The sequence below is a fragment of the Sander lucioperca genome, chromosome 1 (genome assembly GCF_008315115.2).
Source record: "Sander lucioperca isolate FBNREF2018 chromosome 1, SLUC_FBN_1.2, whole genome shotgun sequence".
Classification (NCBI taxonomy): Eukaryota; Metazoa; Chordata; class Actinopteri; order Perciformes; family Percidae; genus Sander; species Sander lucioperca.
In genome coordinates, this window is record NC_050173.1 from 41,937,043 (window position 1) to 41,965,027 (window position 27,985).

A 27,985-nucleotide genomic window follows, 5' to 3' on the forward strand; every position below is an offset into this window, starting at 1 on the left:
GTCCTTCCTTTTTCTCCTTTACAGCGTTATTAATCCCTCCTTTCTTCTCTCCCTCACTACGCAACTCATCTGCTCACCTCTCCCAATCCAATTCTGTTTTCCCTCAACAACCCCCATCCCATTTTCCCCTCTTGTTGTTTCATCTCCCTTTTTGTCTCTCCATCTCTGATCCACCTGTTCTCTCTTAATCTCATTTCCATGTCCACCTTCTTTCTCCAATGTGTTTCCTAAATAAATTGTCCCTCATTCTTCATCTCGTTCCTCCCCCGCTGACCCCAGGCCATCTACTACGAGATAGGCTTCCTAGTATGTGCGGCAGTTGGGCTGCTGTTCGCAGTTTTGGTGCCGATAGCCGGCCTCTTCTTCTGCATGTGCCGCTGCTGTGACAACTGCGGCGGCGAGATGCACCAACGCCAGAGGAAGAACGCAGACTGCCGGCGTGGCCTTCTGGGAACACTACTCTTTGCCACCTCACTGGTCATCACGTGAGTATGACACATGCATACACACACGAGAAACTTAGCTTGAAAGCAGACGTGTATTTTCTGGTGCAAACAGTGTGGGCAGACTTGTTTATGCATGCACACTTAAACTGGAATGCAAGATACACCTCATCTTTTATAGTGTTGTACTCACACATTCAGGCAAAAACGCACTGTACACACGTGCACCTCTGGTCATCTTGTGAGTCTGTTACGCACACAAACACACACGGTCATCAGCTTTCTCCATCCCCAATGCTGTTTGCTATATATAGTAAATTCCTACTGTGAATACTGTATGTGGCAGCACCCTTCATACTTGTGTTCAGCACTGGTCATTATAATCTGCAGGGGATTCACACTGAAAGCTTGCATGTTGTGGGACATTCATTCATGTCAACGCACAGCTAAAATACTAATAAATCAAAGAAACAAATGACACTCAAATCCACAACATACCTTGGAATTTGATCACAATTATTCTATATGTTTAGGTTGGTATCATATCATATCATATGCTTTATATGGTTGTCACCTCTACACCTTACTATTCTCCTTGGCTTTCCTTGTATAGTAATTATAATACCTACAGTACTGCATCTGCCTTCAGGGTTTATTATATTACTGCTCCAGCTGTCATTTCCCCATTTAACGTGCACATTTTAGGCATTTGGCTGATGATTTTATCCGGTAGGAAATGCAGTGAATCTAGCACTACAATTGATTCCTACATTGCCAATTTTTCGAACTGTAGTAACTGTGATTAGTTGTTGTAGTTTAATAAACCTTCAGCTAGTTTTGGCCTGGTGTGGTTTTCCTTCTACAGTGGATGCTTAGATAATAGACCTTCTATACATATTTTATATATGCAAACAGGCAGCTGCCGGCCAGCAGGAAGGTCATTACTCCAGATACATTTATCCTACAGTTGGTTAGGGTACATTTTCTAAATATTGCAGAATCAACATCTTGGGAAATGAGAAATAGTAGCAAAGAGAGTGAAGAAAGTAGATGTCCTAGACCGGAAATGTTTCTACCTGGACCCTGTCTTTTCCATTATTTCCAATTATATTAATCATTCCAAAACAAAGTCATCAGCTTCTACCACTACAGACTTTTAAACATCAAAACAGGCAACTGCCTTTAGGCCAGTTAAAATCATGCAAGGATATTAGCACAATGTAGCATTATAACTGTAGGAGAATTTGAACTTTCACTGCACATTACTTAAAATGGTCTCCAAATCTTGTTACATTTTTCATGATAGCAGTTCTATTTTAGCGAAGTCTTTTGACCAACTGTTTTCTGTACATTGAAAGGCAGCAACAGAGCATCTGCAATCCACCTGTATATTTTTGTCATAAATTATGGATATCGTCCACTGCCGCTTAACCTTGAAACAAAGTGGTAATTTTAGGCTAAAAAGACCATTACTTCAGAAGATACCCACTTGGTTTGTCTAACTCAGACTGCTGAGGCCTCACATTAAACTTTGTAATACATGTTTGCACAAAACAAGGACTGGATTTTGTCACTGAAATAGTAACTGAAAATTATAAAGGAGTGGGCTGAAAATGTTTGGGAGTAAAGCTTTAAGTTTACTTTGTGATTCTTCTATATAGGCCTATTACATCACATTGATGTCCTGCATTTCGCTGAAACTCATCTCTCAGAAAATGGACCACAGGAAACTCAATCCACTCTCCACTCTGTTTTATAGTCTCAGCGGTAGAAGGAGCAGGAGCCGCTGGGGATGTAGCCACAGTACAAAAGGCTTGGGAGAGCTGTGTTTGCCTCTTGTGTTAGGACTGAAGGGATCCAGGAGTGTACTTAGTTTGATGTTCTTTGACTTTTTGTCTTCGTTGGAACGAAGCCCGGCTATTAGAAATTCCAAGGCAATATCCTAGAAGCCCAGAGTCTGAGAGCATCCTCAGAGCTCTTATTACATCTCCCCAGCTACCAGGCAGAGACGCTGCAGAGACTCTAATGAAAAAATTACAGGCAGGAGAGGGATGAGTACCGAGCTCAGGCCCAGACTGCATTTTACCGCCACTAGAAAGCTGACAGCGAGGCACAGGGGAGTGGCAGGGGTGATATTTATTTTCCAAGAAGTGTTAAAATCAGACTAAGAGGGGTAAAAGACACCCAGATAAGAGGGGCGACAATAAAATGGCTTAGAATGAGATAGGAGAAAGAATATGCCAAAAACAAAACAAGTATGAGTTACTTGTTTTTCATTATCCTGGCAACATATCTTTAATGGTATGCCGTAACTGTTGTGATGTTTCTGCTCTGCACTTCCCAGACAGGACAGTGTTTTTTTCCCTTGGACTTCCTGTTGATTAGGTTTTAGCTTCTTTATGTGGCACACTTTTTGGTTTTCTGCTCATGCTAACTCGGGAATCTTGTAGTATTGGAGAACAATTATACCGTGTGACTTGGATCGGGACGGAACAAAAAGACAAGCATCAGGAGTGGATGAGAGTTAGGAGAATTAATATTTGTTATCCAACAGTATAATATATTATAGCGGATCAGCTCTTTCACATATCGGAGTCAGATCAGAAATACACTTTGCAGTTGAGGGAGGTCCATTGTAGGGCTGGGCAATATATCGATATTATATCGATATCATGATATAAGACTAGATATCGTCTTAGATTTTGGATATCGTAATATCGTGATATGACACAAGCGTAGTCTTTTCCTGGTTTGAAAGGCTGCATTACAGTAAAGGTATGTTATTTTCTGAACCTACCAGACTCTTCTAGCTGTTCTATTATTTGCTTTTTCCCCACTTAGACATTATGTCCACATTACTGATGATTATTTATCTAAAATCTAAGTGTGCAGATATTTTTTTAAAGCACCAATTGTCCACCCTAGAATATCGCCGCAATATCGATATCGAGGTATTTGGTCAAGAATATCGTGATATCTGATTTTCTCCATATCGCCCAGCCCTAGTCCATTGCAGAGGCGTTACAGCATTTCTGATGGTACTTACACCTCAACCTGTCTGGATAGAATCAGTGCAATAGTTTTATAATTATAATAGTTTACATAGGGTTTATGTGACAGAACCAGAGCAAGAGATCAGTAGAAAATCTCACTCTTACATCACGCTTTACTCTGAAGGCGGCAGGGTCAAATCCCGGAGGATGCTATGGTTGTAAATGTGAATGAGTAATGTTCACAGGGTTAGAGTAGTGCTGTAGGGGATTTGATTCACATGGATGCCAGTCATGTTGAAAATGCACACACTCCCGCTCAAATGCTCTGGCTACAAATGTGCTGTATTAGTAACACAGATGGGCTCGCTGTCAGTGTGTGTGATCAGATATACCGAACATAGAGGAAAAGTGAAGTTCAGGACAGAGTACATTCTGTATGTTGTGTACTAGAGGCAGAAAAATTGGGCTCAGCTTTGTCAGAATAAATCTGAAAAGAAGATTTTGTAGATTCAATCATTTACTAAACACAAATAATTTCATCAGAACCAGATTAAGGCAATACTACGATTAGTGCAGCTGTTTTGTTAACACATTCATCAGGTTAAATCAGGGGAATGAAACTTGAAATCTAAATAAACATAAACTGATTAACAGGCCTGTATTAATTGTAAATCCTCAAATTACTGTGCCATGTTATTACATTAGACTGATTTCTTTCAGAGCTGTAAATCTTGGCACATGCCAGAAGTCGTTGATCAAGAGAAAGACAAGTGTTTCTATACACAGTCAGACAAATGTTAGAAGTAGTAGAAAATCAAAGTGAAGTGTTAGCATCACAATTTAGCTCCCACCCCACAAACAGCCATTTAGAAAGACGTTTTGAGTGAGATTAATTAAAATTGATGTAATGGTATTAGTAACGATGCAGCAATAATGAATGCACATCTGCAGCGCTGTTACAGTTATGTTTGGTCTGATGAAGCCAGCATTACTGAATCTAAATAACCTAACTTGCCCAAAGAATGTGTTTATTCTTAGTGTTTTGATGCTATTAATGAACATCGGCGTCCATATGAATACATTTAGCTTACCCTTTAGTAGCTTGAAGGTTGACAAGATCCTCTTATTCCACACTGTCTCACAAAATATATCTTCTGTATCGTCTTGTTTTAGTTTTTCATTAAAGCTGTATGATATTCACATTATATGGAGTGAAATATTCAAACTCAAGACCTCATGTGTATTATGGCTGTAGTGTTCCATCAAATGAAAATATTCTACATGTCTTGTGCATCATTTACACACAGTTGTATACTGTACATTTGATCAAAAATGTGGCTTGACATATGGTATCTTTGGAAACATTGGGATCTCAACTGCTTTAAAATAACCACTGATTTAAATTTGTATTCAAAAATGTCCACAATTTCGGTTTCAACAATGCTTGTCTGTCTGCACAGCATACGTTTATAACAGGTTAGTATAGCTTAATCTGGAAAGGTTATCAAGAGAAACGAAAGTAGTCTTTCAAGAATAACTGTGCACAGCCTTGGAAGATGATCTATTTAACTTCTGTATGAACAAAAAAAAGATCATAATGGTGATCATCATGGTAGTGTTGATGAACAACAGCTTCTCAAAACTTCTCAGTGGTTACATCTATTTCACTGCCAGCCCATGTGTGTTTATTACCAATGTATCATGTCTTAGCTCATGCCTAAATACATGTACTGTGTAGTAAAATGGCATGTTGCATCATGCCTACCAGCTATCAAAAGGCAGGACATTATTAGAACAGCAGCAGGAGCTTTTTCAGTCTCCACTAATCAGCTCTGATTCCACATGCATGGATTCATAATGATAAAATGACAGATAGAAGATCCTTCCCACTGTTTCCCTCTCTGTTACCCAGCATGCATTTCAGCAGTCTATTTCAGTCACTGGGTGTCCAACACTATTAACACAAAAGGTCCCAACATTATGGGCTTAGTAATTCATGCTAATCATATGGGGTCTAATTATGATAATGTATGTGGCAGCATTCAGCGCCCTGCACTTTAAATCTGAGTCAGTAAGTTTAGATACTGAGATATTTTCTATCTGAGATATCTACAAGGGGACGCCCTAAGTGGTGTAAGATGCATACTGTACACAATGTCCCTAGCTCGATTCTGGCATGTTTCTCACTCCTAAAATCCACCGTCATTCTTCACTACTTCACTAACTATCCAATGCAGACAAAAGTGCTATGAAATACTCTTAAAACAGTGCAAGCAAAAAAAAAAACTCCCATGCTAGAGGTTATGCACATGCTGAATGTGGAAGTGACCAATGTCCCTGCCCTGCTGAGTGGCCAACACACAGCAACACAGTCAGCGTTTGCCATTGAGGAAAACATTGCTTGAATGCCGAAGAGCGGTTTCAATCGACTTCATAACCAAACTCAGGATGCAAAATGTAAGACACATGTTTAAAGCAAAAGAGAAGCAACATGATGCAATACTTTCTAAGGGGCTGTGTAGCATATTCTGAATTAAACACGCTGCCTTTGAAGCCCTAGTGATTTTGATCAGGCTAACAAATTCTGCCTTGAAATAGGACCAGGTGTCTATATGCCTTCAGGGTGTCTTCAGTATAACGCCATTCCCCCCCTTAAATTACATATTAATAAATATACATGTCAGTAAACTCAAATTACTAATCCCATTTTAATGTCCACAGACCACTGACTGTCTGTTACATCATATGAATACTTTTTGATTTAGATGGCTCTTACTTTTGCCAAAATATGTTTTATTATAATCCTGGTATTGCAGCTTCACCTTTTTTGAGATGATTGTTCACATTATATATGTTTGGGGGCCCTCCTGGTTTAGTTCAGTTCTGCCTTGGGCCAGTTATTGTAAAACAAACTCTTTGGTAGCCAAGACTTTTGTTAGTCAATGTGTTTGAGTTTAGTTTATACACTGTTTGGGCTTTCAGGGAAAAAAGGCTCACAGTAGATCCACTCTTATTTATGTGACAAGAGATATTGGCACAAAATTCTGCTAAATTATTAATAAAGTGACCCAATTAATGAGTAGAAACCAATGTTTTATCACTGGTCCACTTGTAATTAAACCGAAGGGACAGGACCAGGAGCTCAGCAGCCACAGCCTACAGACAACACTTGTATACAAAAAGAAAAATAAATTTAGACATGTCATCTATCTGTGCCGCCACTCCTTCACATACATGTAAAGTTAAAAACTCGAAAGACCACTGGAATCAATTCCATCATTGTACTTCTTTATCTTTCTGTAATATAGTTAAAATAGCCCTTGAAAACTTAAAATAACTGATACTTCATTCAACTGTGTTTTTGATTGCAGCTCTAAGGTAGGGCTGGGCTATCAATATTATATCAATATTGATATATGCGGCTAGATATTGTATTCAGTTTTGGATATTGTAATATCCTGGTATGACATAACTGTTGTCTTTTCCGGATTTTAAAGGCTGAATTACAGTAATGTGATGTAATTTTCTGAACTCACCAGACTGTTTTAGCTGTTCTATTATTTGCCTTTAACCACTAAGTCACTTTATCCCGTTTATCAAAAAAATCATTCAGTAAATATTTTGTGACGCACCAATTGTCAACCCTACAATATCGCCACAATATCAATATCGAGGTATTTGGTTAAAAATATTGTGATATTTGTTATTCACAAAAAGAATATTGTGATATTTGATTTTCTCCATATTGCCCAGCTCTACTCTGAGGTAGTAACTAGTAATTGTAGTAAAAACAACCCACAGTCACCTACTTACTGCTGACACAAATACATCAACACAATCTCTCTCTCTCATTCAGAGACAAAAACAAGCCTGAGAGAGAGAGAGAGAGAGAGAGAGACACAGAGACACACACACAGAGACACACACACACACACACACAGAGACACACACACACACACACAGACACACACAGACACACACACACACACACACACACCTCAGTTAACAGCCTCCCTAGGGAGTCATCACATGCAGGATTTCTTTTAGGCGATTCATTAATAGTGAGATGAACATCACTGTCATAACGGAAGCCACAATGACTATGAAGATGTCACTTGCTGACTAAATGTCAAGCTACTGGGATGTCCTCAGGTAGAATTAATTTCCGGTGCCAGAGCCAAGTTTTAGAGCAGTTAAAGCCCACAAAATGTAAAACAAAACTTTACTCAAGTGGGCAGCAGTGGCAAAAGTGACAGGCTTCAACCAATACATCTGAAAGGTTGTATGTACATTATATCTACAGAAGTTACAAAAAGATGCAGGATGTAGGTGTAAATGATTTAGAACAACAATGGAAGAATAATATGTGTCTTAAGCTTTGAGTCTTAGGTTTGAAACCCTTTCAAAACCATTGTTGTTCTCTGAGTTCCTGAATAATTAGTATTTTGGAGATGAGGTTGTTGAATTTCCTTTAATGAACTAACCAATCTCCACTCACTTTCTGTCCCTGTCCACAAATCATTACGTCCACGTACACACATGGTGGCTGCCCAGATACCACACAATGGCAGCTTTACAAAAAACACTGCCAAGCTAATTAACTGGAGAGGTCGTTGTCAGAATTTCCTGTGCATCCCATAATTTATCACATCTCCTGGAGAGACCTTTTCTGGTTTATAGCTGAAATCCATTTTATTTTTTACTAATTACATTTTTTCCTCCTCCTGCGGCCTTTTATGGTCTGTGGGTTCTTGTACTGTGCATGCTACAAATCAATACACAAAATAGTCTAACAGGAATTCTACATAGTGAAACTAATTGATGTGCACAGCTTGGTCCGGCTTTCTTTCAAATGTATTGGAGACATTTGTGTTACAATAGTGATGATATGGCACATTGTTGCACAGGAAAGAGAAAAGGAATGAAAAGGCAAAGCTGCAGGGCTCGGTGATGTCGTTTACAGCTGCTCTTTATCTCAGGGACGACGGGAATTTATAATTCAGAAAATAGCCGCATTTATAATGAAGATAGAGATGTCTTTCTTTGTGTCACTATATGTTTTAACTTTGTGGTCAGCAGGGTCAAAAATAAGCCACAACACAACTCTCTTAAATCAGTATCGGCCCAATATCAGATATCAGTATCTGATCGGTGCATTGCTATTACTGTATTAATGAAACTGAAAAATCTTGTGAATGAAAACTTTTTTTTTTTTTTATGAAGAAAACAAATAATGTTAAGACAAAAAAAAAATCTTTAAACTAATAAAATAAGCGTTGGTGCTCTTGGAATTCTTTATGATAGAAACATCAATTTACCAGTACAATGAAATTAAAAACGATGAAAAATGGGCAGGCGGCATTAGGTCAAGAGCACAGCATACAGTCACACCTACAGATAATTTGATCCAGCCAAACTGTAATGGATAAATCAGGCATGAAAACGGGTCAGGGGTGAAAAAGGTGAGAAGGATATTAACCCTCTAGGGGGGTCCGGTGGGCATGCTCTCCTGGAAGAAAATTTTAAATATTCCATATTTTAAAGCATCAATCTGATGCATTTTTTGCCAACCAACAGTGTAATATTTCAGTATGCACTCATTAAAGTTAATTTGACTGGCAAAACAGTTAAAGTCCTTCTGACATTACACAATAATAAAAGTCATAATTTTTAAAAACTAAAAAGTTTTGGATCAATTTTTACTTCTTCCAACCATATGTTAAATAAAGAGTACACATTTACATATTGCAATAATATCATAATCCTACAATGAATCATTGTGAAAACTAAACTTTACTACTTTGGCCAGGTCATCATTATCTTTTCATATAGCTAGACGTCTAAACTCTGGGACGTAAATACCTGCCATGCTAATTCCAAACAGACAGCGTCAGGGCAGTTTGGGCTTCAGATCGCTTTTACACAGTGGCCATCGTTAATGACAAATCGTGTATGAACGTGCACACACGTATTGTTAGTATCACGGTCGGTCAGTAAAGGAACAGTCGCAGTGGTAGCGGTAGCTGTCGTTGCCGGTAACTTACTCGTATGACAGAGTGCACGGACCGAAGCTTTGTGACTAGCAGCACTTTCTTACCGCTGCTGCCGTACAGTGTCTTCCTTGAACATGCGCTGCAGAAGCAAGCACCCGGCTCCTTCAATTTGAGGCACCAAGTGCTAAACGGCTTCCCGTCTCCACCCGTTTCCTCTTGTCCTCTATTCATGCCCAGTGCCATTTGTTTTAACTAGCTACTTTCTCAACTAAAGGTGCCTGTATCTACATGCTCCTAGCCGCGTTACCAAGGAGACCACACCGGCACCGCACTCTCACGTTTCAGCAAGGTCCCGCCCTACTTTGCATCTGATTGGCTAGAACTCGTTTCACTGGTAGGTGGGAGTTCGATGATTGGTTAAATCCAGCGCATCAAAACAAATCCCATGTGGACTTTTTAATTTATTTATTTTTCTGAAATAGCCATATGCCAGAAATCGGGCACTTAATCCCCTGCTTTATACTGAGCCAATTTACACTTAAAAACTTGACTTAAAAAAAAGACAACACTATTAAAACCAATCGATGTGATTCAACGAGTCTCTAACTTGGCAAAACTCCAGGTTTACTGGAAAACAGACATTGAGTACTGACACCAAAGAAAGTTTTAAACTCCAGAGTCCTTGCAGTTGGAGGCTTAGAGCTAAATAATTAAATGCAAATCATAGCTGATTCAATACAAAGCATATGTTTGATTAGTCAAGGCTTTATAGAGTGCAAGAAGTTGTTATAAAGTTACTGTTTACAGAGTAAATTACCCGCTCTTTGAACGTCTTTAACAGTCATTCTGGGACACGAATGGTTTTGGACAGCTGACATTTATTTTTAAAATCACACCGTTAATATTTGCTTGAAAGGTTAATTATTTTTATAACCTTAATCTATCTAGGGATGGTTTACTGAGCAGAACAAATCTGTCACCTTGTTTTTTTATATCGCAGTAATGGAAAGAGTTGTCTGCCTCTCTCCTTCACAAATTACAGAACAGCCAGTAATGTTGAACTCAGTGAATTGTTTATAAACACAGATTATGGTTGTATCTGTTTGAGCCTGGGGATGTATTTGAATGATGGTCTCTAAAATCCTAAACCTGTCCTCTGCTGTAATTTTTACTTTACATTTAGAAACTGAGATGCGTTTATACAGTAGGCAAGTGCCTTGCTCAGGTGCTCAGACTGTTGCTTTAACCAATACCACTTTTGGGGATTCAAAAATAATACATAGAATAGTATAAAAAATGAAAAAAATATGAAAATTCTAAAATATTTCTATTTAACTCGGTACAACTAGTGTAATGTCTAACTATGCTTCCAGTTGTTAAATTAAGTGTTACGCTGCTTTCTCTGACTGGATGTTTTAAAGTTTAAATCATAAAATGCTATGTACTATAGAGGACATTTTTTTTCCTCTTTTGCCCCTTTTGGAGTTTTTAAAATACTACTGTATTTTAGTGACCTTCTGTGGCTGTTTGCTCAACTCTGAGCCCTACAGGCTGTTTGGCTCAGAGTTTAGTATTCATATCATTCCTCAACTGTTTACAGTGGAATTAATGGTGTGTTGTCTCTCATCAAACTACTGTAGCCAGTTTTTAGATCGAACAGACAGCAACTCACACAGTGTCCTTATGAGGAGGGGAAAAAACAGAGCAAAATAGCACTGTCTCACTCTGTTGTCATGCCTAGAGCAAAGACCCCGGAGTCAGAAGTATTCAGTGTCTGGTTAAATTCTTTATAGGACACAATGCTGCACTGGGAAGCCGGTTTCTGACTGTGACCTGGCAAGCTCCGAGAAGACAAATAAAACAGTGTATAAAAAGGATGCTTAAAAAAGGGATATAACAATGGCTAGTTGAGGGGAAAATCAGTTAAATGGAATACAAACAGGCTAACCAGAGGCTTTACTGAATAACATGTTGGCTAAATTAAATATATCGGGGCAAATTTAATAAAGCTGTTAATTGGACTTTATACAAGTGATTTAAAAAGTGGAAATATGGAATAAAAAGTGGCTGAGTGGATTGAATGTAGAGATTGTCCGATACCATTTTTTGCTTCCCGATACCGATTCTGATACCTGAACTTGCGTATCGGCCGATACCGAGTACTGATCCGATACCAGTGGGTCATATATTTTATTATGTTTTAACAACTGTATACTACTATCCCTGTATGGATGTGATATGAGTTCTATCTTTGTTGTAAGGTCTGGCTCAGGTTAAACTCTTTGTGAAACATGAACAAACACAAACAATGAACGCCACAGAACTTTCTTTTATTATCCAGTTTGAGTTATAACGGAAAAAGAACATAAATAAACAACTTTAACGTAGATTTTCTTTAGGGCTTTATTACGTGGTATCGGATTGGTGCATAAACTCCAGTACTTCCCGATACCAGCATTTTAGGTAGTATCGGAGGCAATACCGATACTGGTATCGGTATCGGAACATCTCTAATTGAAAGATTGTGAAATCTGAGTAAAATATTGGCTTTATGAAATTAAACAGTGGCTAAAATGGGATAAAATCCCATTTACTAACTTACATTATTAGATGTGTGTGATTGCCACTGGTAATGTCACTGACGTTGAGAAACACAATTATATCAACATAACAATGGCCAGAGGTAATAAAGTGCAGTATGTTTTAGAATAAAATTCTTTGGCTCTGCATGTATGTACAGTTGGTCCTTTAATCAGCTGATTTATTGTCCCACATACAAACTAAACAAGCTGCTATGTTGTTATCTATTCTCATTCTGCTCTCATGAACTTTTAAATACAGGTCACTGAGGTCAGGCTGGCACAAAACTGACTGAAAATACCACACAATTTCCCATGTTCAAAGATGTAAATCTAATCTTTTGAATAAGACCTTGTCCAATACTTTGTTGTAGGTCTAAAAATGGCATTGCAATAAAAGCACTTCCTGCACGGCACTATTTTGTTAGCAATTTTGCTAACTATTTTAAAACAGCAACAGTTAAATTGTTAGCTATGTTATTTGTTTTAGAATTATTACAAAGACTATATGTATTATGTTCTTATTGAGTGACAGGATAATAGAGGTACAGCTCCAGCAGTGTGAAAACAGGGAAGGGCTGAAGAGCGACTGTCCGAGCCTCGCAAATACAATCACTCTGAATTCAGGCCATTGTTGGAGTTTGTAAAAGCTATGGAGCCACCAGACCATGTAACACTCACTACTCAGCCCCCAGTAGTGGCCTAGATACTGGGGCACTGCACTAGTTTGATGCTCTTCTTCTGCTGTTGTGGGGTTTCCACCCTGAGGGAGAGTTTCATGTGTCATTTGGCTTTTGCTCAAACAGGAATTACAGCCCTTTTACGAATTTGCTGGAAGTAAATCGTCCTCCCACTGTGTTTGAATTGTCCCCTGTGGTCAATAAGAGACACACTATCAACAAGCAGCCATACTGCCATGCAGTTATTGGTCACAGTTTGAGCTAGCGGGTCAGGTTAAGATGCAGCACAACAGCACTCATTTTCACAAAGTGAACAACTGAATTGCTAAATGGCTTTTTAAAAGGGCAATTTTTATGTGAAAATTACTACTCAATATTTTGGAAACAAGGATGGTTAAGTATGCATTTTAAGCCTGAACTTCTTCTGAACTTAAATCTATTCGCTGCTGTCATGCAAAATTCATGTCATCTTTCTATGCATTGCATATGAAAAGCTATTTAGCTGAATGGACTGGAATATTTCTCTAACATATGTGATATAAAAGACAACATCAAATTTAAGGTGGAATCAAGGTGACACCGCAGGGGGGGAGTGTGTCTTTATTGGCAGAGGCTGACATGTTTCCTGTTGCCTTTATTCAGACATTGTAAGCATCAGTGAGAAAATGGATTTTCTCACATAAATTCACTCAACAGCAACACTCATCTTTTTTCTATTATGCAGCTCTGAGATTCCTTGCTTGTCATCCCGAGTTTGTTGTTTGTTTGATCACTTAGTATTCCTACACATGTGTTTTTGTCCCCCTTCTTTCGGTTTTATTTCCTGATTTAATTTCACCACTTCTCAGATAACAAATTCAAACTACAACCAAACAAGACCACTAAACTCAAACTAAACCAAACTTGATTCTGCTGAAGTAAGGTGGACAGTCGTGTACTACACAGCTCATTGGAAAGAGCTTGGCGTTTTTCTCAAAGAGTCTTTGTTTGACTGCAGATTCCAGTGACCTTGCAGGACACCAGCAGGGAGAGGGAGTGAGCGAGAGACAAAGAAAAGAGAGGGAGGTGGATATAGGAGAGAGAAAGAGAGAGAGAAAAGAAAGGGGAAGCTGAGGGCAAAAGAGGAGACAGAGAAAGAGAAAAAAGAAGAGAGGGGCTGTTACAGGAAAATTAGAATAAAGCATGAGAGATAGAATAATGAGAGAGGGAAAAATAAAACAGTCTGAGCAAGAGAAACAGAGAGGTAGAGGTGTAGTCAAAGAAACGGAGATGAAAACAGGCAAGTCAGAGCAGAAAGACAAATGAGAGAGGGCTGGAGAAAGAGAAGAGAGGAAAGTATGGGCTTTGGTGATAATGACACAGACCACCAGAGACAGAGAGCAAGAGAGAGAAGGTGTGTGTGATTGTGAATTTGTGCATGTAAAAGAGAAAGACATTTGTATGAAATTGTGTACGTGTGTGTGTGTGTGTGTGTGTGTGTGTGTGTGTGTGTGTGTGTGTGTGTGTGTGAGAGAGAGACAGAGAGAGGGCAGAGAAGTGTTTGACAAAAGGCTTTTGTTGTTGAAGTGGCCATTTTGAATCTTCTCCTGGTTCCGGGTGGCTCCACTTCACTGTGTCCCAGCCTAGTTGTTTGGCCTAGTTTCTCATTAAGTCTCCACTTATACGATGACAGCGTTTACTCTGTGTCTGCCTACTCACTATTTATGGCAAACATCATTACAATTACTCCAGACGTGGCGCAGCTCGATGCCACACAGATGAAAAGAGTTTCTCTCCCGAGGGCAGCACATTGTGCTATAGCATATTTGTTTATGTGCTTATGCATATTTAAGCCCGTTAACTACAACTACTTCTTTGTCCATTGAAAGATGCTCTGACAGCCAGGTTTTGACTCAGCTGCCGAACAGCTACCACTTTCATAAAAGAGAAGGAGAACTTAACTCACCATGTCTCTCTTATAAGTTTGGCTTTTTGACAAAATAACGTGTCAATGCTCTTCTGCAGCCATCTCTCAAATCTCAGATGTTGGAGTGTCTTTGAACACCAAAGTAAATAAAATGTCCAAAATGGCAAATTGTTCACCAAGATTGATAAGGTGTGATTAATTAGCTTTCTCCAGCACAGTTTTAGCAGCTACACATTGATTTGTATGCTGCTCTGGTATTTACAGTCAGTTTGATATGCAATACAACTGCTGAAGTTATCAAGCACACATGCCAAACATGTAATGACTCACGCTGTTTTATATCACTGTAAATTAAATATCTTGGACTGCTGGACAACACTGTTTGGATAAAAGGTACAATTCAAAGACGTCACATTGGGATCTCAGTACACTGCTACACATTTAATAAGGTAAGGAATATCGACTCTTAACTGGTTCCACCTCAGCAGCGTACTTCATAAAAAGAGAAACCATTGATAGTCTGCACAGGCAGTGTATGAAAACATGGTACAATCCCTAATGTGACAGAATGCCTGCATCATAATGCAGATTAGATTAGATTGGATGGATAAACAGGATTATATCCACAAAGGGAGACTTCTTCAGCAGTGACTGCCGATCACAGGAATGTAAAGAAAAACTACACTCACACAGACACACACAACATCCTTCATACATTAACAATAAGACTATGAAAAGGGCATAACCTCACTTTGCATGCACTGTCGGCACATACATACATGCAAGTTGTTGTGCATACATACACAGAAACACTGCTGCCTTTTTATACAGTGAGTCAACACCCTGATTCATCTCCATTGATCTAAACCTTCCCAGTAGCCTCTGAGTCAGTCCTTTTGTTATTCCTTTCTGCGAGTCATCTTACATCATTCAAAAAGCGGCTTATTCCACTGAAGAGTTTCTATAAATGAGATTCACTATGTTATACATCTGAACTTTCAGAGTTTTGATGCTTCACAATCAGTCGTACAGATGTTTCTCTGACCATCTGTTCTGAAGGGAATCACCCCATTAACCGTAACCATGCTAACTTGTCTTGCACACATCCATGCAACAATAAAAACAACGTTAGATGCATAGTGCTAGCTGTGAGATGCTGTGCTGAAAATTCAGCTGGGATGAGAGTTAGTCATGGAAACGGCTTAATATTATGGGCTGTCTTTCCCTTGATGTAGCTCAAGCTAATTAAGCCTTGTACCGAGCTACTCAGGTCTGTTTGAAGTATGCAAGACACTCACTTTAATGGTCTGCTTTATGCAATTCTGTGCTTTCGCATTTAATTTGAACATGTTTACAACCCAGGGACCTGATTATACAGATAGGGCCTCAGAGCTTAATGAAGATACACCTACATTTACTTCTACGAGTTGATTTCCGAATTACTGGGGGGAAAAAATGCCGAAAATACAACCAACCGCCTGCTGAACAATATTAACAGTAATCATCATTTTGTGCTACAAGTCATTTTGTATGATCGATGTGTGACTACTTTCAATTGATGTATAATTTTGGTAAGACACATTTATATGAGGTTTACAGACTTGTGATGTACAGTACCCATTGGCTTGTATTGTGTGTATTATGCTTGACTAACTGTTATGCCATCAACAATTTATATGAGATTAATTTTGAAAGGGACAAATTGCATCTATGTGTTGATAATCACACAAGAACTGTACAGCTGGCTGTCAAGAACATTAAGCTAATTCTACAGGTGCACTCAGAGGAAGTTGAGAAAGAAAATGTAAAGGTAAATGTGGTGGTGCACACTGACCCCTACTGTTGATGACATGTTATCATCCTATTCTGGAAAACGCACACCCCTGGGCTACTGTGATGACTGATGTGTAGTAGCAGCAGGGTCACTCAGTGGCACATGAAGACGGAAAGGTCACAGCGTTTTGTGTTTGTCATTTGTTTAGGATCGGAGTGCTGTGTGCATATGCTGCCAATCAAAACCTGAGCTCTCAGGTGAAGAACATACGGAGATTGGTCAACAGCAACATGAGGGACCTGCACACCTTCGCTAATGATACACCAATGGTGAGACAGATGTGTGAACATTATCACTCTGCTTTGTGTCCTTAAGCTCCAACACAATATTAAACCATGTTATCAAGGTAGAAACTGAGACAATTTAGATGATGTCAATGCAAACTTAATCATTACATTCTCTAACAATACTACAAATTAAATTCTATAATAAAACTATAAAACTAAACTAAATTGAACAGCAATTACTTTGCCACTTGTGTTAAAGAACAGCTACTAGTTACAGAAATGTTAGCTAGCATAATAGTTTGGGTAAAGCATGGAATAAAAGGTTCAGTCATGGTTAAATGAAAAGCTAAACATTTCAAACTCACTCAACTGAGATATAGCCTTTAACAAATTTGCTTTTTAAACATTCTCATTCCATGAATTTTCCGGAGCCCAGTCTTTTAACTCACACTTTACTTGTGGGTGTTAAACTGGCAGTCTTTTGAGAACAAACAGTTTGTTAAACATTGTATGTTTATGAAGACCGTTTTTATATTTTGTAATTTTCTCAATTTCCTTTTGACAAATAAGATTAAACTGTGCTATACTTCAGAGTGCTCGTTGGTGTCTATGACGAGACTAAAACTCATTTTGCTTCCATTTGTAAGACTGTGCTATGCTCTGTTGTGTTTCCTGTTTGCAGCAAATTGATTACCTAATATCCCAATACGCCACAGCCAAGAACAAAGTCATCTATGACCTAGATAGTAAGTAGACCTCCTCTATGCCTTTGATAGTAAAGTAAGTAGACAGAAAAAATTCCCTGAGTTCTTGCTCTTGGTCGTATATCATGCTTATTATCTAAATTCACTCTGTCTACTTTCCTTCACTTGTTTTTACAAAAGGATTTGTGAGAAAACTAGGTCTAGAAAGCTACAGCTTTGACTGTTATACAGGATCCCTTGAGTATTCATCCTACTTTGGTGAAAGTACTGCAGGCAGCTCTTTTTCTGAAAGTTAATGAAGAAAGGGACTGCTTTCTTCTGTTTATCTGATGCTGCGTTCTCTACAGATATAGGTCCATTATTAGGTGGAAGGATACACGATCAGTTGGATAAGGAGGTCCATCCTGCCTTGGACAGAGTGCTCAATATGGCTGGAGGTACATCTGCATATTTTTCATTTCCTCTTGAGTTGCGATATGATCAGGTTATTGTAAGCTGCAAGCTACCAAATGCAGGCTACAGCTGCACCACAAAATACCATGTAAGTCATTAAGTAACATATAGAATCATGCCTTACTTACAAATATTGTTATTTAAAGAATAAGATAATCACACTTTAAAACAAAGTTGGATTATAACCCCATTATCACATTTTTCCGTATGCTGATATATGATTTTAGAACTCTATTGAAAATGAAATCACTTGTTAGGGTTGACATATTCTGCCCTGAAAATAAGATTCAGAAATGTTGTTTTGGAATCTAATTTCAATATTGTTTTTCTTGAAGGTCAGTGAGTTAATAAAAGATGTAACTTGTAATTATTATTCAGATTATTTTTTAACCTTTATATTTTATGCTTTTTTATGAAGTGAAAATCGAGAGAGCCATCAAAGGTAACAGTAACTCAGTAACTGGACAATGACCCACAATCCCTTGACCCCTGACCTTGTGAACTTTGACACCGGTGTTGCTCCCGTGATTTGTTCCCTTGTGATCTTTCATGAGCACTTGGACCTATCCAAGCATCTTAAATGAACAGCAACCAATTAATATATTAAAACTGCAGTATGCAAAATCGGACTCTGGTGACCACAAATAGTAGATAATGTCTGATGAACTTCACAATCCAGAAATGATGTAAAGTGCCACTTCTTAAATTTAAAGATGAGGTTCTGCCGTATGCTAGCTTGGTTTGGATCCAGTGTTTAGTTGTTAAGGAGAAATGTTTTCTTAAGGTCAAATTCACCACCTACAGAATGCACAGGTGGTTTTGCTGCTAGTGCTGTCACCAGATTAACTGTTTTTATGGGCAAGCAGAATAAATCTGTGAGTTCTTCCATTTACATATCTAAACAGATATGATTCCCTTTCCATAAAAACTCTTGCCTAGTGCAGTTTTAAGTTAATGGCATCACCAAATCTTGCCAAAAACCAACGCAACATCAACCTGCACCTGGACATTTTTTTCCCCCCCAACTGTGTTCCCCCACTGTGAAGTGAGCATTAAAAGTTGTGTTTGTGTTACCAGTCCTATTACTTTAACCATTTTTTTTTAAAAGTACAGCATACTCCGATGTCAATTAATCAACCATTTGAATATTAAACTATAAAAGTATTATTTTATTTAGTTACTTTATGTGTTACAACAAGCAGTTGTATATGGATGTTTGTTTTCACAACATGGAATATACAGGCTTGTAGCACAACAGAAACAAAGATGAAACAGCCATCAGCAAGCATTCCGACAGTTCAGGTGGTTAAATGCTTGACCACAGATGACTATGTGAATACGGTTTGTGTTTTTAATGTTTGTGTATTATTGTGTTCCTACTGGGGCTGAGCCGCGCAGTTAGAAGATCTTAGTATCCGGTACAAATACTGTGTTTAATCAGATGTGAAAACGGTCTGAGCGCTAAGGATACAGAAGATTCCCATTTGGAAAAAAACAGTATGGTTTTAGCATATAGCATCCATCTGTGTTGTCACTCCCTCCAGTACGGCTAAGCATTTAGCTATGTGATAGTAAATACACTGTTTCCTCTCCTACACTCTTGCATCTTTTATACCAATGTTCAAGGATGCCAGTGTTTTTGCATTGTTCATCCTGTTTAATTTTAAAAGTCTGCCGCAGGCTACTCTGTGATCGTTAACTAACACTGGCTGTTGTTTGTGATGCACTGAATTGCTGGGGAAAGAGTTAGTTACTCTAGATAGAGTTAGTTACTGACAGCAACCATTTTAATTGAAGAAGCTAACAAATTCACATTACTCATAGGATTCCTGTTTGGTTATTGTTCACCAAAAGCTGTTGGCTGGCAGTCAAAAGTCCAATTTTAGATGCAGGAGATTCACACGAGCATGTGAACTCACCACTGACACACTCCAAATGCCAAACTCAATAACAAAGACCAGGGCTTGGATCTGAAACTCTATATGATGTACTCAACTCAGGCCTAGTCCTTACAATGCCTGCATACTTTGTGTCCTGTAGGAGTCTGTGCTTTTGTGTAAGATGAGCCAATATTAAACAGACTTTTGCTGTCCATTTGCTGTGTTTATTGATGTTAAAAGCCACTTTTATACTAGCCACTAAATCTGTTTAATTGGTAAAAGAAAAAGTTACTTGAAATGTTTATACAGTATGTCCCAGAAACACTGACAAAAAAAGTTACTTTACGGCTCTGAATATAAGAGTACATTTGTAAGTTTCCTGTTAACAATTCCACACAAGAATTTTTTAAAATATTCATTATTTTTTGAGTAATTCTGCAGCCGAGCTACGCAGTCTGGGACTCACGGGAAAAAAGACTTTCCTGACAACTTATTCAATTTAAAATTTTACCTCAAAATATAGGTTAGCTAATGTACGTAAGACACTCTTAACAACGGCCCCTCCTTAACAGCTCTCACTCCATTGTTCTACTTTTCACTTTTGTGGAGGGAAAATAATGTTAAGAAAGTCCTTTGTTTTGTGCGGCCTTCACATCCTGGTTTTCCCTAAATAACAGCAACGCAATCCACGTCCAATCTCATTTATTTGTCTTTTATTTCAGCCATGGGAGAAACCAAGGAGGCCCTGGAGAACGTCAGTGCAGGTCTAGAGGTCCTGCAGGTAGGAACAGGGAAACTCAACTTCAACCTGAGCCTGGTCCGGACCAGTATCAACCGCACCCTCAACGACCCGGGCTGTCATGACGAGGAGTCAGACGCCACCTCTGCCCAGCTGTGCCGCAACATACGCCAGTCTCTGTTCCAGCTGCAGATCAGCGCCAACTTCACACGGGTACAAAACTGAATGCAAATTTGACTTTTTACATTTCCAACTTTTTTACTATGTGCCTGCTGAACTATTGCAATTTAGCTTTTTTCCAAAGACAACGTTTTCAACCATTTATCTGATAACTTAGTAATAAGTACTAAATCTTGGAAATAGTGTCTCAATACACTGATTTGGTATTAATGCATGTTAGAAAAGGTACAGGGATCACTGAATGTTGACCAAGGATTGTTGACTCTTGATAATGTATCAGTGTATATGTATACTGTAGCTGTACTGTCTGTTTATATTTTAGCTACCAAACGTGAATGCTCAGCTGGAAAAGGTGAACCATGTCATGAAAACGGACCTCAGTGCTATCGTCCAGAGGGTGAGCCTGGACCATAAATCTTCTTACATTGTTGCCATTGTCAGTCTGTAATGTCAATGGATCTCTGGGAGTTATTTAATTTGCTAGTGGCATCAATTTCCCTCTACTTGTGCTTCAGTTAGTGACTTCCAACATTTTACAGAATGCTTTTGAATTGTCATTTTCATAAAATAAAAAAAAAAACCTCAAACAACAAAATGGACTAAGGAACTCCATGTTCCAACACGTTTTCCTTTTCTTCTCACAGGGCTACTCTTCTTTAAACGACACGCCACATACGGTGATTGAACAGACCAAAAGTGTTGTGGAGAGTAAGTGACATTTTACACTTTTAAAAAACTAATTCCTTACACTTTCTTACGCAAATAATTCCACTCTGTACATGTAAATAATTCCTGCTGTGTGTACTACACTAACTGATTACATGAACCACTACTCTAAGCCAAATTCGGTAGATTTTAAGTTTCAACCTGCACTTAAGAAAACAGTGTAAAAATGATATCCAATTTTATTTATAAAGTTGCCATCTTTCAGTGGGGTAGCATTTAATATTAACCAATCAGAAACCAGACAAACCATAAAACATGAGCTTGTTTCTGGGTATTGAATTGAAGTTTTACTCAGTGCAGCTGTCATCTTTTTTAATTTATCCAGTATCTTTACACAGGCCATTTATTAAAACTGATGGAATTGAGTGATGGATCTGTCTCTCAGGTGTACAGAGTTTGGTGGACGACATTGGCAAAAACATCAGCAGCTATTCCAAGGTATTCCCTGTGCAGAGTTCCCTGTCCAACTTCACTATCTTCGTTAGCCATGCCCATGCCAAGATTGAGGACTACTACCCTGAAATTGACAGAATGGACTTCTACAGGTAAACTGGCCTCCTATAATACCTATCAACTGTAAGAGAGAAAAAAGAAAATATACCTTTAAATAGGGCTGGGGAATATATTGATATTATATCGATATCGTGATATGAGACTAGATATCGTCTTAGATTTTGGATATGTAATATGGTAAGTGTTGTTTTTTCCTGGTTTTAAAGGCTTAATTACAGTAAAGTGATGTAATTTTCTGAACTTACCAGACTTACTAGCTGCTCTATTTACCTTTAGCCACTTAGTCATTAAATCAACATTACACATAAAAATATCATTGTGTAAATAACATTTTGTTAAAGCATCAATTGTCAACAATATCAACATCAAGGTATTTAGTCAAGAATATCGTGATATTTGATTTTCTCCATATCGCCCAGCCCTACCGTTAAACTGTAAAAAGTGTACATACTATAATGTGGGCACTGTCTCGATGCTTGACATTTAGCTTCATGCTGTCTAACTTGACCAGACTCTTTTCACAAGCTACTGTAAAAGCAATGTGTGCTGTATAAACTTGCACTAATATTTTGCATTTATGAAATATTCATATCACTTCTACATTAATTCAGTTTAAAATAGTGCAGTAGAGGGAAAGCTAAGCTGATATACAGTATTAGTTGTTTTGAAGCTTTGTATTACATTTTTCTTTTTCCCCATTTAGCATATGTACTCTTTTATAATAATGAGTAAGCAGATGGGGCTTCACTGTCTTGCTCAAAGACACTTTAGCTGTGTGTTAACAGTTTAGCTTTGCCTGCTGATTACAGGTGGATTGGCTGTATTGCTCTTTGCTGCATGGTCGTCCTGGTCCTGGCCTTTAACTACCTGGGCCTGCTGTGTGGCACCCTGGGATACGACAAGCACGCCTCACCTACGACACGAGGCTGCATCTCCAACACAGGAGGAACGATGCTCGTGGCGTGAGTCAACCGCCCACGTGACAGGCTCTGTCAGTTGCAAGATTTAAAACTGATGGTGTTGCCATAAAAAAGGGTTTCAAGTCAATTTGATGATGGCTTGATACACATTACTAGTAGTATTTTTAGTGCTATTTGTTCAAGTGCTAGTAGTCCTCCTGAAATAACGCCAACTATTACTTCTACTAAAACTGCCACAACTACTGCTAGACTATTAACTGTACATGCTACACTCTAAAAGGTAAATATTTGTTTGCAAAACACAACATTGTGTTTGCAAAAAAGTTATTTTTTTTCACACAGTATAGTTTCCCACAAGATGAAATAGCTTTCCACAAGTTGAAACTTATACAAGAAGCAACAACTTTGTTTTTGGGAGTGTAAATTAGTATCTAATTTAAGATACTGATCTAAAGCAAACTGCTCTTTTTTAATTCCCCTCTTCCTCACCTCCAATCCACCCATTCCACTACTGCTACACCTCCATCTCTTATTGTTCCGTACTTTATCTGTACCTGAGGGCCTGTCTGTCCTTCTCCATAGCGGCGTTGGATTTAGCATCATCTTCTCCTGGGTGCTGATGGGAGTGGTGACCACCATCTTCCTGGCTGGAGGTAACATGGAGAAACTTGTTTGTGATCCCTTCCAAACCAAAGAAGTCTTCAAGGCAAGTAATGAGTCCCCCCTAAATATAACAAAACAAACAGGAGGAAAATATAAAGTACATCTCAAGTAGTAACTTGATTTACATTTCATACAGAAACGTTTTCTTTGCTTGATTGTTCCTTGGACTTTACCTACATCAGTCCATAACATTATTATACCTAAACCCAAGAAGTTGCTCCCAGTTGTGGGTGGCATGCTGTTGTTTGCATTAACTCTGAATATGGCTGCACTTAAGCCATCCATAATGTAGAAAACCTTATTTTGCCTCAAGTTTAAAAGCAAAGATAAAAAAGTGAAATAAGTTGTCATTTTATTTGATTTATGGGGTATCAGTACTCTTAACTTGTTTGATTTAATTACCAAACAATGCATTACAGAACTTGTTGGAATGAAAATACTTGCAGCATTTTCTCCTGTGCCTCTCTATGTTTCCCTCTGTTTTTTTGCTGTCTCAGTTCAGAAAATGTGATGAAGGGAACAGCATGGCCTGTCTTCTGCAAACAGAATACTACGTGGCATATACTCAGTATTCACTAGGATAACTTTAACCTTTATTACAGTAATTCATGGAATAATTTTATAAGCATACATGCTTCTTTCAACTACACCCAAGTTGATCCCATTTGTTTCCCATTCGAATGATAAATCACACATCCTCTTTCTGGCTGTCTGATCCTCCAGGTTGTGGACACCCCATATCTGGTCAACTCAGATTGGAGGAACTTTATCCCTGGCTACATTTACAACGACTCCGACCTAGAGCTGACGGCAGAGAGCTTGTACAGGCAAAGAGAAAACTATTTTTTATGTATTTAGGCAGTGTTACATCTGCCTGCCCCCTTTCAGAGCAACGCTTTGGTGATGACAGCCTACTCCACACTGTCTTATCTGCATTTCATAGTTAGGTTTGGTTACAAAACTGAAGGGACGACCCACTTATTCAATTATAGGCTGTAGAATTACTGGATGGTGCCGTTTTTTACATTTTGCTTAATGTTTTGTTTTGGTGCAGGCGTTGGGTTGGGCATCAAGCATGCAACTGAATGTTTTATTTCCACTGATGGGGATGCAAATGAGAGAGAGAGTTTCTATTAACCTTGAGAAGCTAATTAGCATCATTTTTATACACTATCTGTGCTGCTTTTCTTCAGCCTCTTTCTCAGTGGTTACATCAGCTTTCATCATCTCCTTCCAGTGAGAAACTGCATACCATCTGTAACTGGGATAGCAGAGCAGCACTCATTATATTTACAAATAGAGCAATGTTGCTTCAACAGGTCTTTGCCCATTAAAAAGCAATCACTGCTAATAATATGTACATTTTGTGAGTCTATCTGGTATGTAGTTGCCGAAATGCTTTAAATATTATCGTGGAACTTTCATTCCTTGACATATTAGAAAATAGTCCAGGCTTTTGAGGAACATAAAACTGTTTTCTATCAGGGAACATGTCAGTGTGTCATGTACTTCCAGTCAATTTCACTTGGTGGCAGCAAATATTTACACTCTGACACTTTTAAGTTAACATTTCCTCTCTCTCTCTACCTCTTTTTTTTCTCTGTTATATCTGTGTGTATGTGTTTGTATGTGTGTCCTTCTTAGTACCTGCAAAGAGAACAAAGGCATCTACTCAGCCATGCGTCTGGACAAAGTCTTCAACATCTCCTTGTTCCTGAACACTACAGTGGTCAGTAAACTCAAGACACCCCATAAGTAGCATTCTTTCATACAATATGTTGCAGGGACTAACTGTGGGTGTTTGTATTGATTTTTTTCCCTTTATACAGGATTGATATTAGACTAGGGCATTGTGCTATCATTTAACTAAAAAGGAGTTTAAGTTACAAATAATTTCCTAAGTTCTGATGTCACTTGTGTCAAAGCCAAATGTTCAGACAATATACTTTTCAATACAATTATGTGTTTAAAAAAGCACTTACTGTAGTAAGGGAGCTCTGTGTGGTACTTAAGCTGTTTTCTATGAATGAATGTATGCTAATTTTCATTTAAATTACACTCTGTAGTATTCTTCATAAAATACTATTATGGGCTGTTAATATACAATAAATCAATGCACTGTACTAAATGATCAAACCAGGGTTAGGAGTCATTTAGTATGCATGTAGCTCTATGAGCTAACAGTGATGGAGCGTCCACAAATCTCTATTCTTGGCTGCAGAATCTAATTAGCATTACCTAATGATTTCTTTGCTGCCAAAACAAAGTCTGTGTGGACGGCCGATAGCTTTAACATGCCTTGGCCCTTCCCTCAGTGTATGCCTGAAACATTACACTGATGTAAGTTTTTATTTCTTCTTAGCCCTGAGCCAGCAACTCCTGCCTGCCTAAGACATTCAGTATTTGCCTGCCAACAGCTGATATGTCCCATGCTCCATCTGTTTCTGCATGTTGGTCATTTGTCTTCATTTAGTGCCTGTACATATTTTATAAGTTTCCAAAAGTGTGACACCCTACCTGACATAATTTCAGCAAAAATGACTATGGGTCAGTTATTTTATCACTATAGTTTCAAATCGGATGAGGCTACCTTAAAACATACAAAATAAAATGGACAGTTTTGTTGGATCTTTGATGACAGAATCTTTTCAAATTGTGAATACTGCCTTGCCTATTCTACATCGAAATGTCCCCTTAGTCTAAGTAACAACATGCATTTTATTCCCATGGTGAAATATGGTTCTCTATCAGGTCACTGATGGCCTAATTCTTAGATTGCAATTAACCTGTGATTCAAGTTGGTCACTCAAAAACAGTGCATCATCTTGATTGTTCTGTAGTGTCATTAACATAACATTTTTATCAGACCCACAACAGCATCATTCTTAGGCTTCGGAGGAATTATAACATATACATCATCTAACAGTAACGTTACTCACCAGAAATTATGAAATTTCCAACGTCTTGGTAGGACAACGTTAGATCCTCAATGAGTAATTCCTTTTGCCCATTTATGATGTATTTATGATCAAGGGTCCAAGTTTAGACAGTTTATTTTTACCAATCCATGGGCTGGGACAGGGGTGTCTTTGTAGAAGTGAAATAGGACACATCACCTACGAAAAAAATTCCATATTAGGTTCATAATAATTTAGACTTAAATTGCTCAAGAATAAACTTCCAATCCCTGTTAGTATCAAATTCCAATTGTATTTGCTGACACCCCCCTCACAACAGTTTTATCTATCTCTACCACAACTGCCGAGTAGCCAGCGGATAACGTTACCAGCCTTTAGCTAGCTGTTTTTAGCTGTTAGTTTACGGCTAATGCGCTAAGGTTTAGCAGCTAACAGAGTTTTCCTAAATTATGTTTCCTAACATTATACGCTAAACTAGCTTGTTACATTTTACGAAACTACTACATTATAACATCTTTTTGTGATTATATTTCACATGACTGTCAAAAATTACTTGACCATTCATCTCATATTATATTTAATGATTTTACTAATCATAATTAACTTACTACAACCGTTGAGCACACCTGATAAATAACGTCGGTCCACGGCGGCGTAAGACCACGACACGTTAAAAGCGACTGCGTCGTAGCGCTTTAAATTGATTGGTTCTTCAGGGCAGCAGCGAGGCCATTGGTTAGGGTTTATCCAATCAGATTCCTTGTACGAAACCACGAACGGCTAGAGCAAGCTTCTATGATAGTTTCTGTACACGGTCTTGTACCTTTGCCTTTTTTGCCGTTTTCAAAATGTTTTTTGCGCCGAATCAAATGTGTTATGCTCACTATTCATCTCGTAGCTGGTTGGCTTGGTTCCAGACTTAAAACTCTCTATATAAGCAATTTTCGAAACGTCAATGAAACAATTGAATGGGGAAAAACACTTCCGGAGACAGAGCCGAAAAAAAGTGGGCGGTCACTGTTGAGCTCTATGCACTGAGTAAAATAGTTCTCATTAGTTATTATTAGTAATAAGGATTTTATTTGCACGAAATCGGCTTCAATCTCCGGATTTATACATTTTTCATTTAGATATAAAACCATCAATTCAGTGTTACCAATAAAGCATTATGCTTCAAAATACTCTAATTAGATTTCTTTACTTGCTTGAAAAACTATTTGTATACTCAGTACAATATTTATTATATTGTTTATTCTTTGGGGAAATTCAACCCATTTGGGAACAAACAACTTCATTGCCAACATTTTTTGTCTCTCTTAATACTGCCACAAAAAAGCAAACAAGCATATATTACAAAGTTGTTTTATTGACACATAAACTTGTAGAAATGTTGCTTCATGTCTGCCCAGCGGGAACAGTTTGCTCTCTCGGGATCAATAACCAGTTGGTAGACATGTGAGTTTTGCATTTCAATTTCCTTATTTGTATAGAAATTTTCAACAACAAGGCAATACAAAGTGCTTTACATAGGTCATAAAAGGCATTTAAGACTAAATATAAAACAAATTACTAAAGGAAAGGATTGTGTGCAGAAATGCAATAATAGGGACTGCAATTTACAGTTAAAACAAGGA

General features: G+C 38.2%; 1 protein-coding gene and 2 long non-coding RNA genes across 41 annotated transcripts in view; 2 read left to right on the plus strand and 1 right to left on the minus strand.

Annotated features, from left to right (window-relative positions):
• Positions 1-27,018, minus strand: part of LOC116062468 — a 51,481-nt gene extending 24,463 nt beyond the window's left edge. For 2 of the 3 annotated variants that reach the window (XR_004108004.2, XR_004108005.2), the window contains exons 1-3: positions 26,960-27,012; positions 26,373-26,549; positions 23,325-23,494 (exon numbers count right to left, since the gene is read on the minus strand). This is a non-coding gene — a long non-coding RNA (uncharacterized LOC116062468). Of the gene's footprint in view, positions 1-23,324; positions 23,495-26,372; positions 26,550-26,959 lie in introns of all 3 variants that reach the window. The other variant, XR_004898116.1, reaches the window with a different exon arrangement.
• prom1a (prominin 1a) overlaps positions 1-27,985 on the plus strand; it is an 89,898-nt gene that overhangs the window by 46,562 nt on the left and 15,351 nt on the right. For 32 of the 37 annotated variants that reach the window (XR_004107979.2, XR_004107983.2, XR_004898091.1 and 29 more), the window contains 13 exons: positions 280-485; positions 16,577-16,697; positions 17,338-17,401; positions 17,707-17,796; positions 18,231-18,254; positions 20,415-20,644; positions 20,934-21,008; positions 21,256-21,319; positions 21,723-21,882; positions 22,660-22,812; positions 23,353-23,476; positions 24,157-24,260; positions 25,078-25,162. Coding sequence is in view for 10 of the 37 variants with exons in the window: in XM_036004422.1 (XP_035860315.1) it covers positions 280-485; positions 16,577-16,697; positions 17,338-17,401; positions 17,707-17,796; positions 18,231-18,254; positions 20,415-20,644; positions 20,934-21,008; positions 21,256-21,319; positions 21,723-21,882; positions 22,660-22,812; positions 23,353-23,476; positions 24,157-24,260; positions 25,078-25,162 (1,500 nt within the window). In the remaining 27 variants the exon portion in view is untranslated. The remainder of the gene's footprint in view (positions 1-279; positions 486-16,576; positions 16,698-17,337; positions 17,402-17,706; positions 17,797-18,230; positions 18,255-20,414; positions 20,645-20,933; positions 21,009-21,255; positions 21,320-21,722; positions 21,883-22,659; positions 22,813-23,352; positions 23,477-24,156; positions 24,261-25,077; positions 25,163-27,985) is intronic. The other 5 variants (XR_004107989.2, XR_004107991.2, XR_004107997.2 and 2 more) reach the window with 1 other exon arrangement.
• On the plus strand, positions 27,715-27,974 carry LOC118495633. The gene is made up of 2 exons (XR_004898119.1): positions 27,715-27,768; positions 27,932-27,974. It is a non-coding gene; the product is annotated as an uncharacterized LOC118495633 (long non-coding RNA).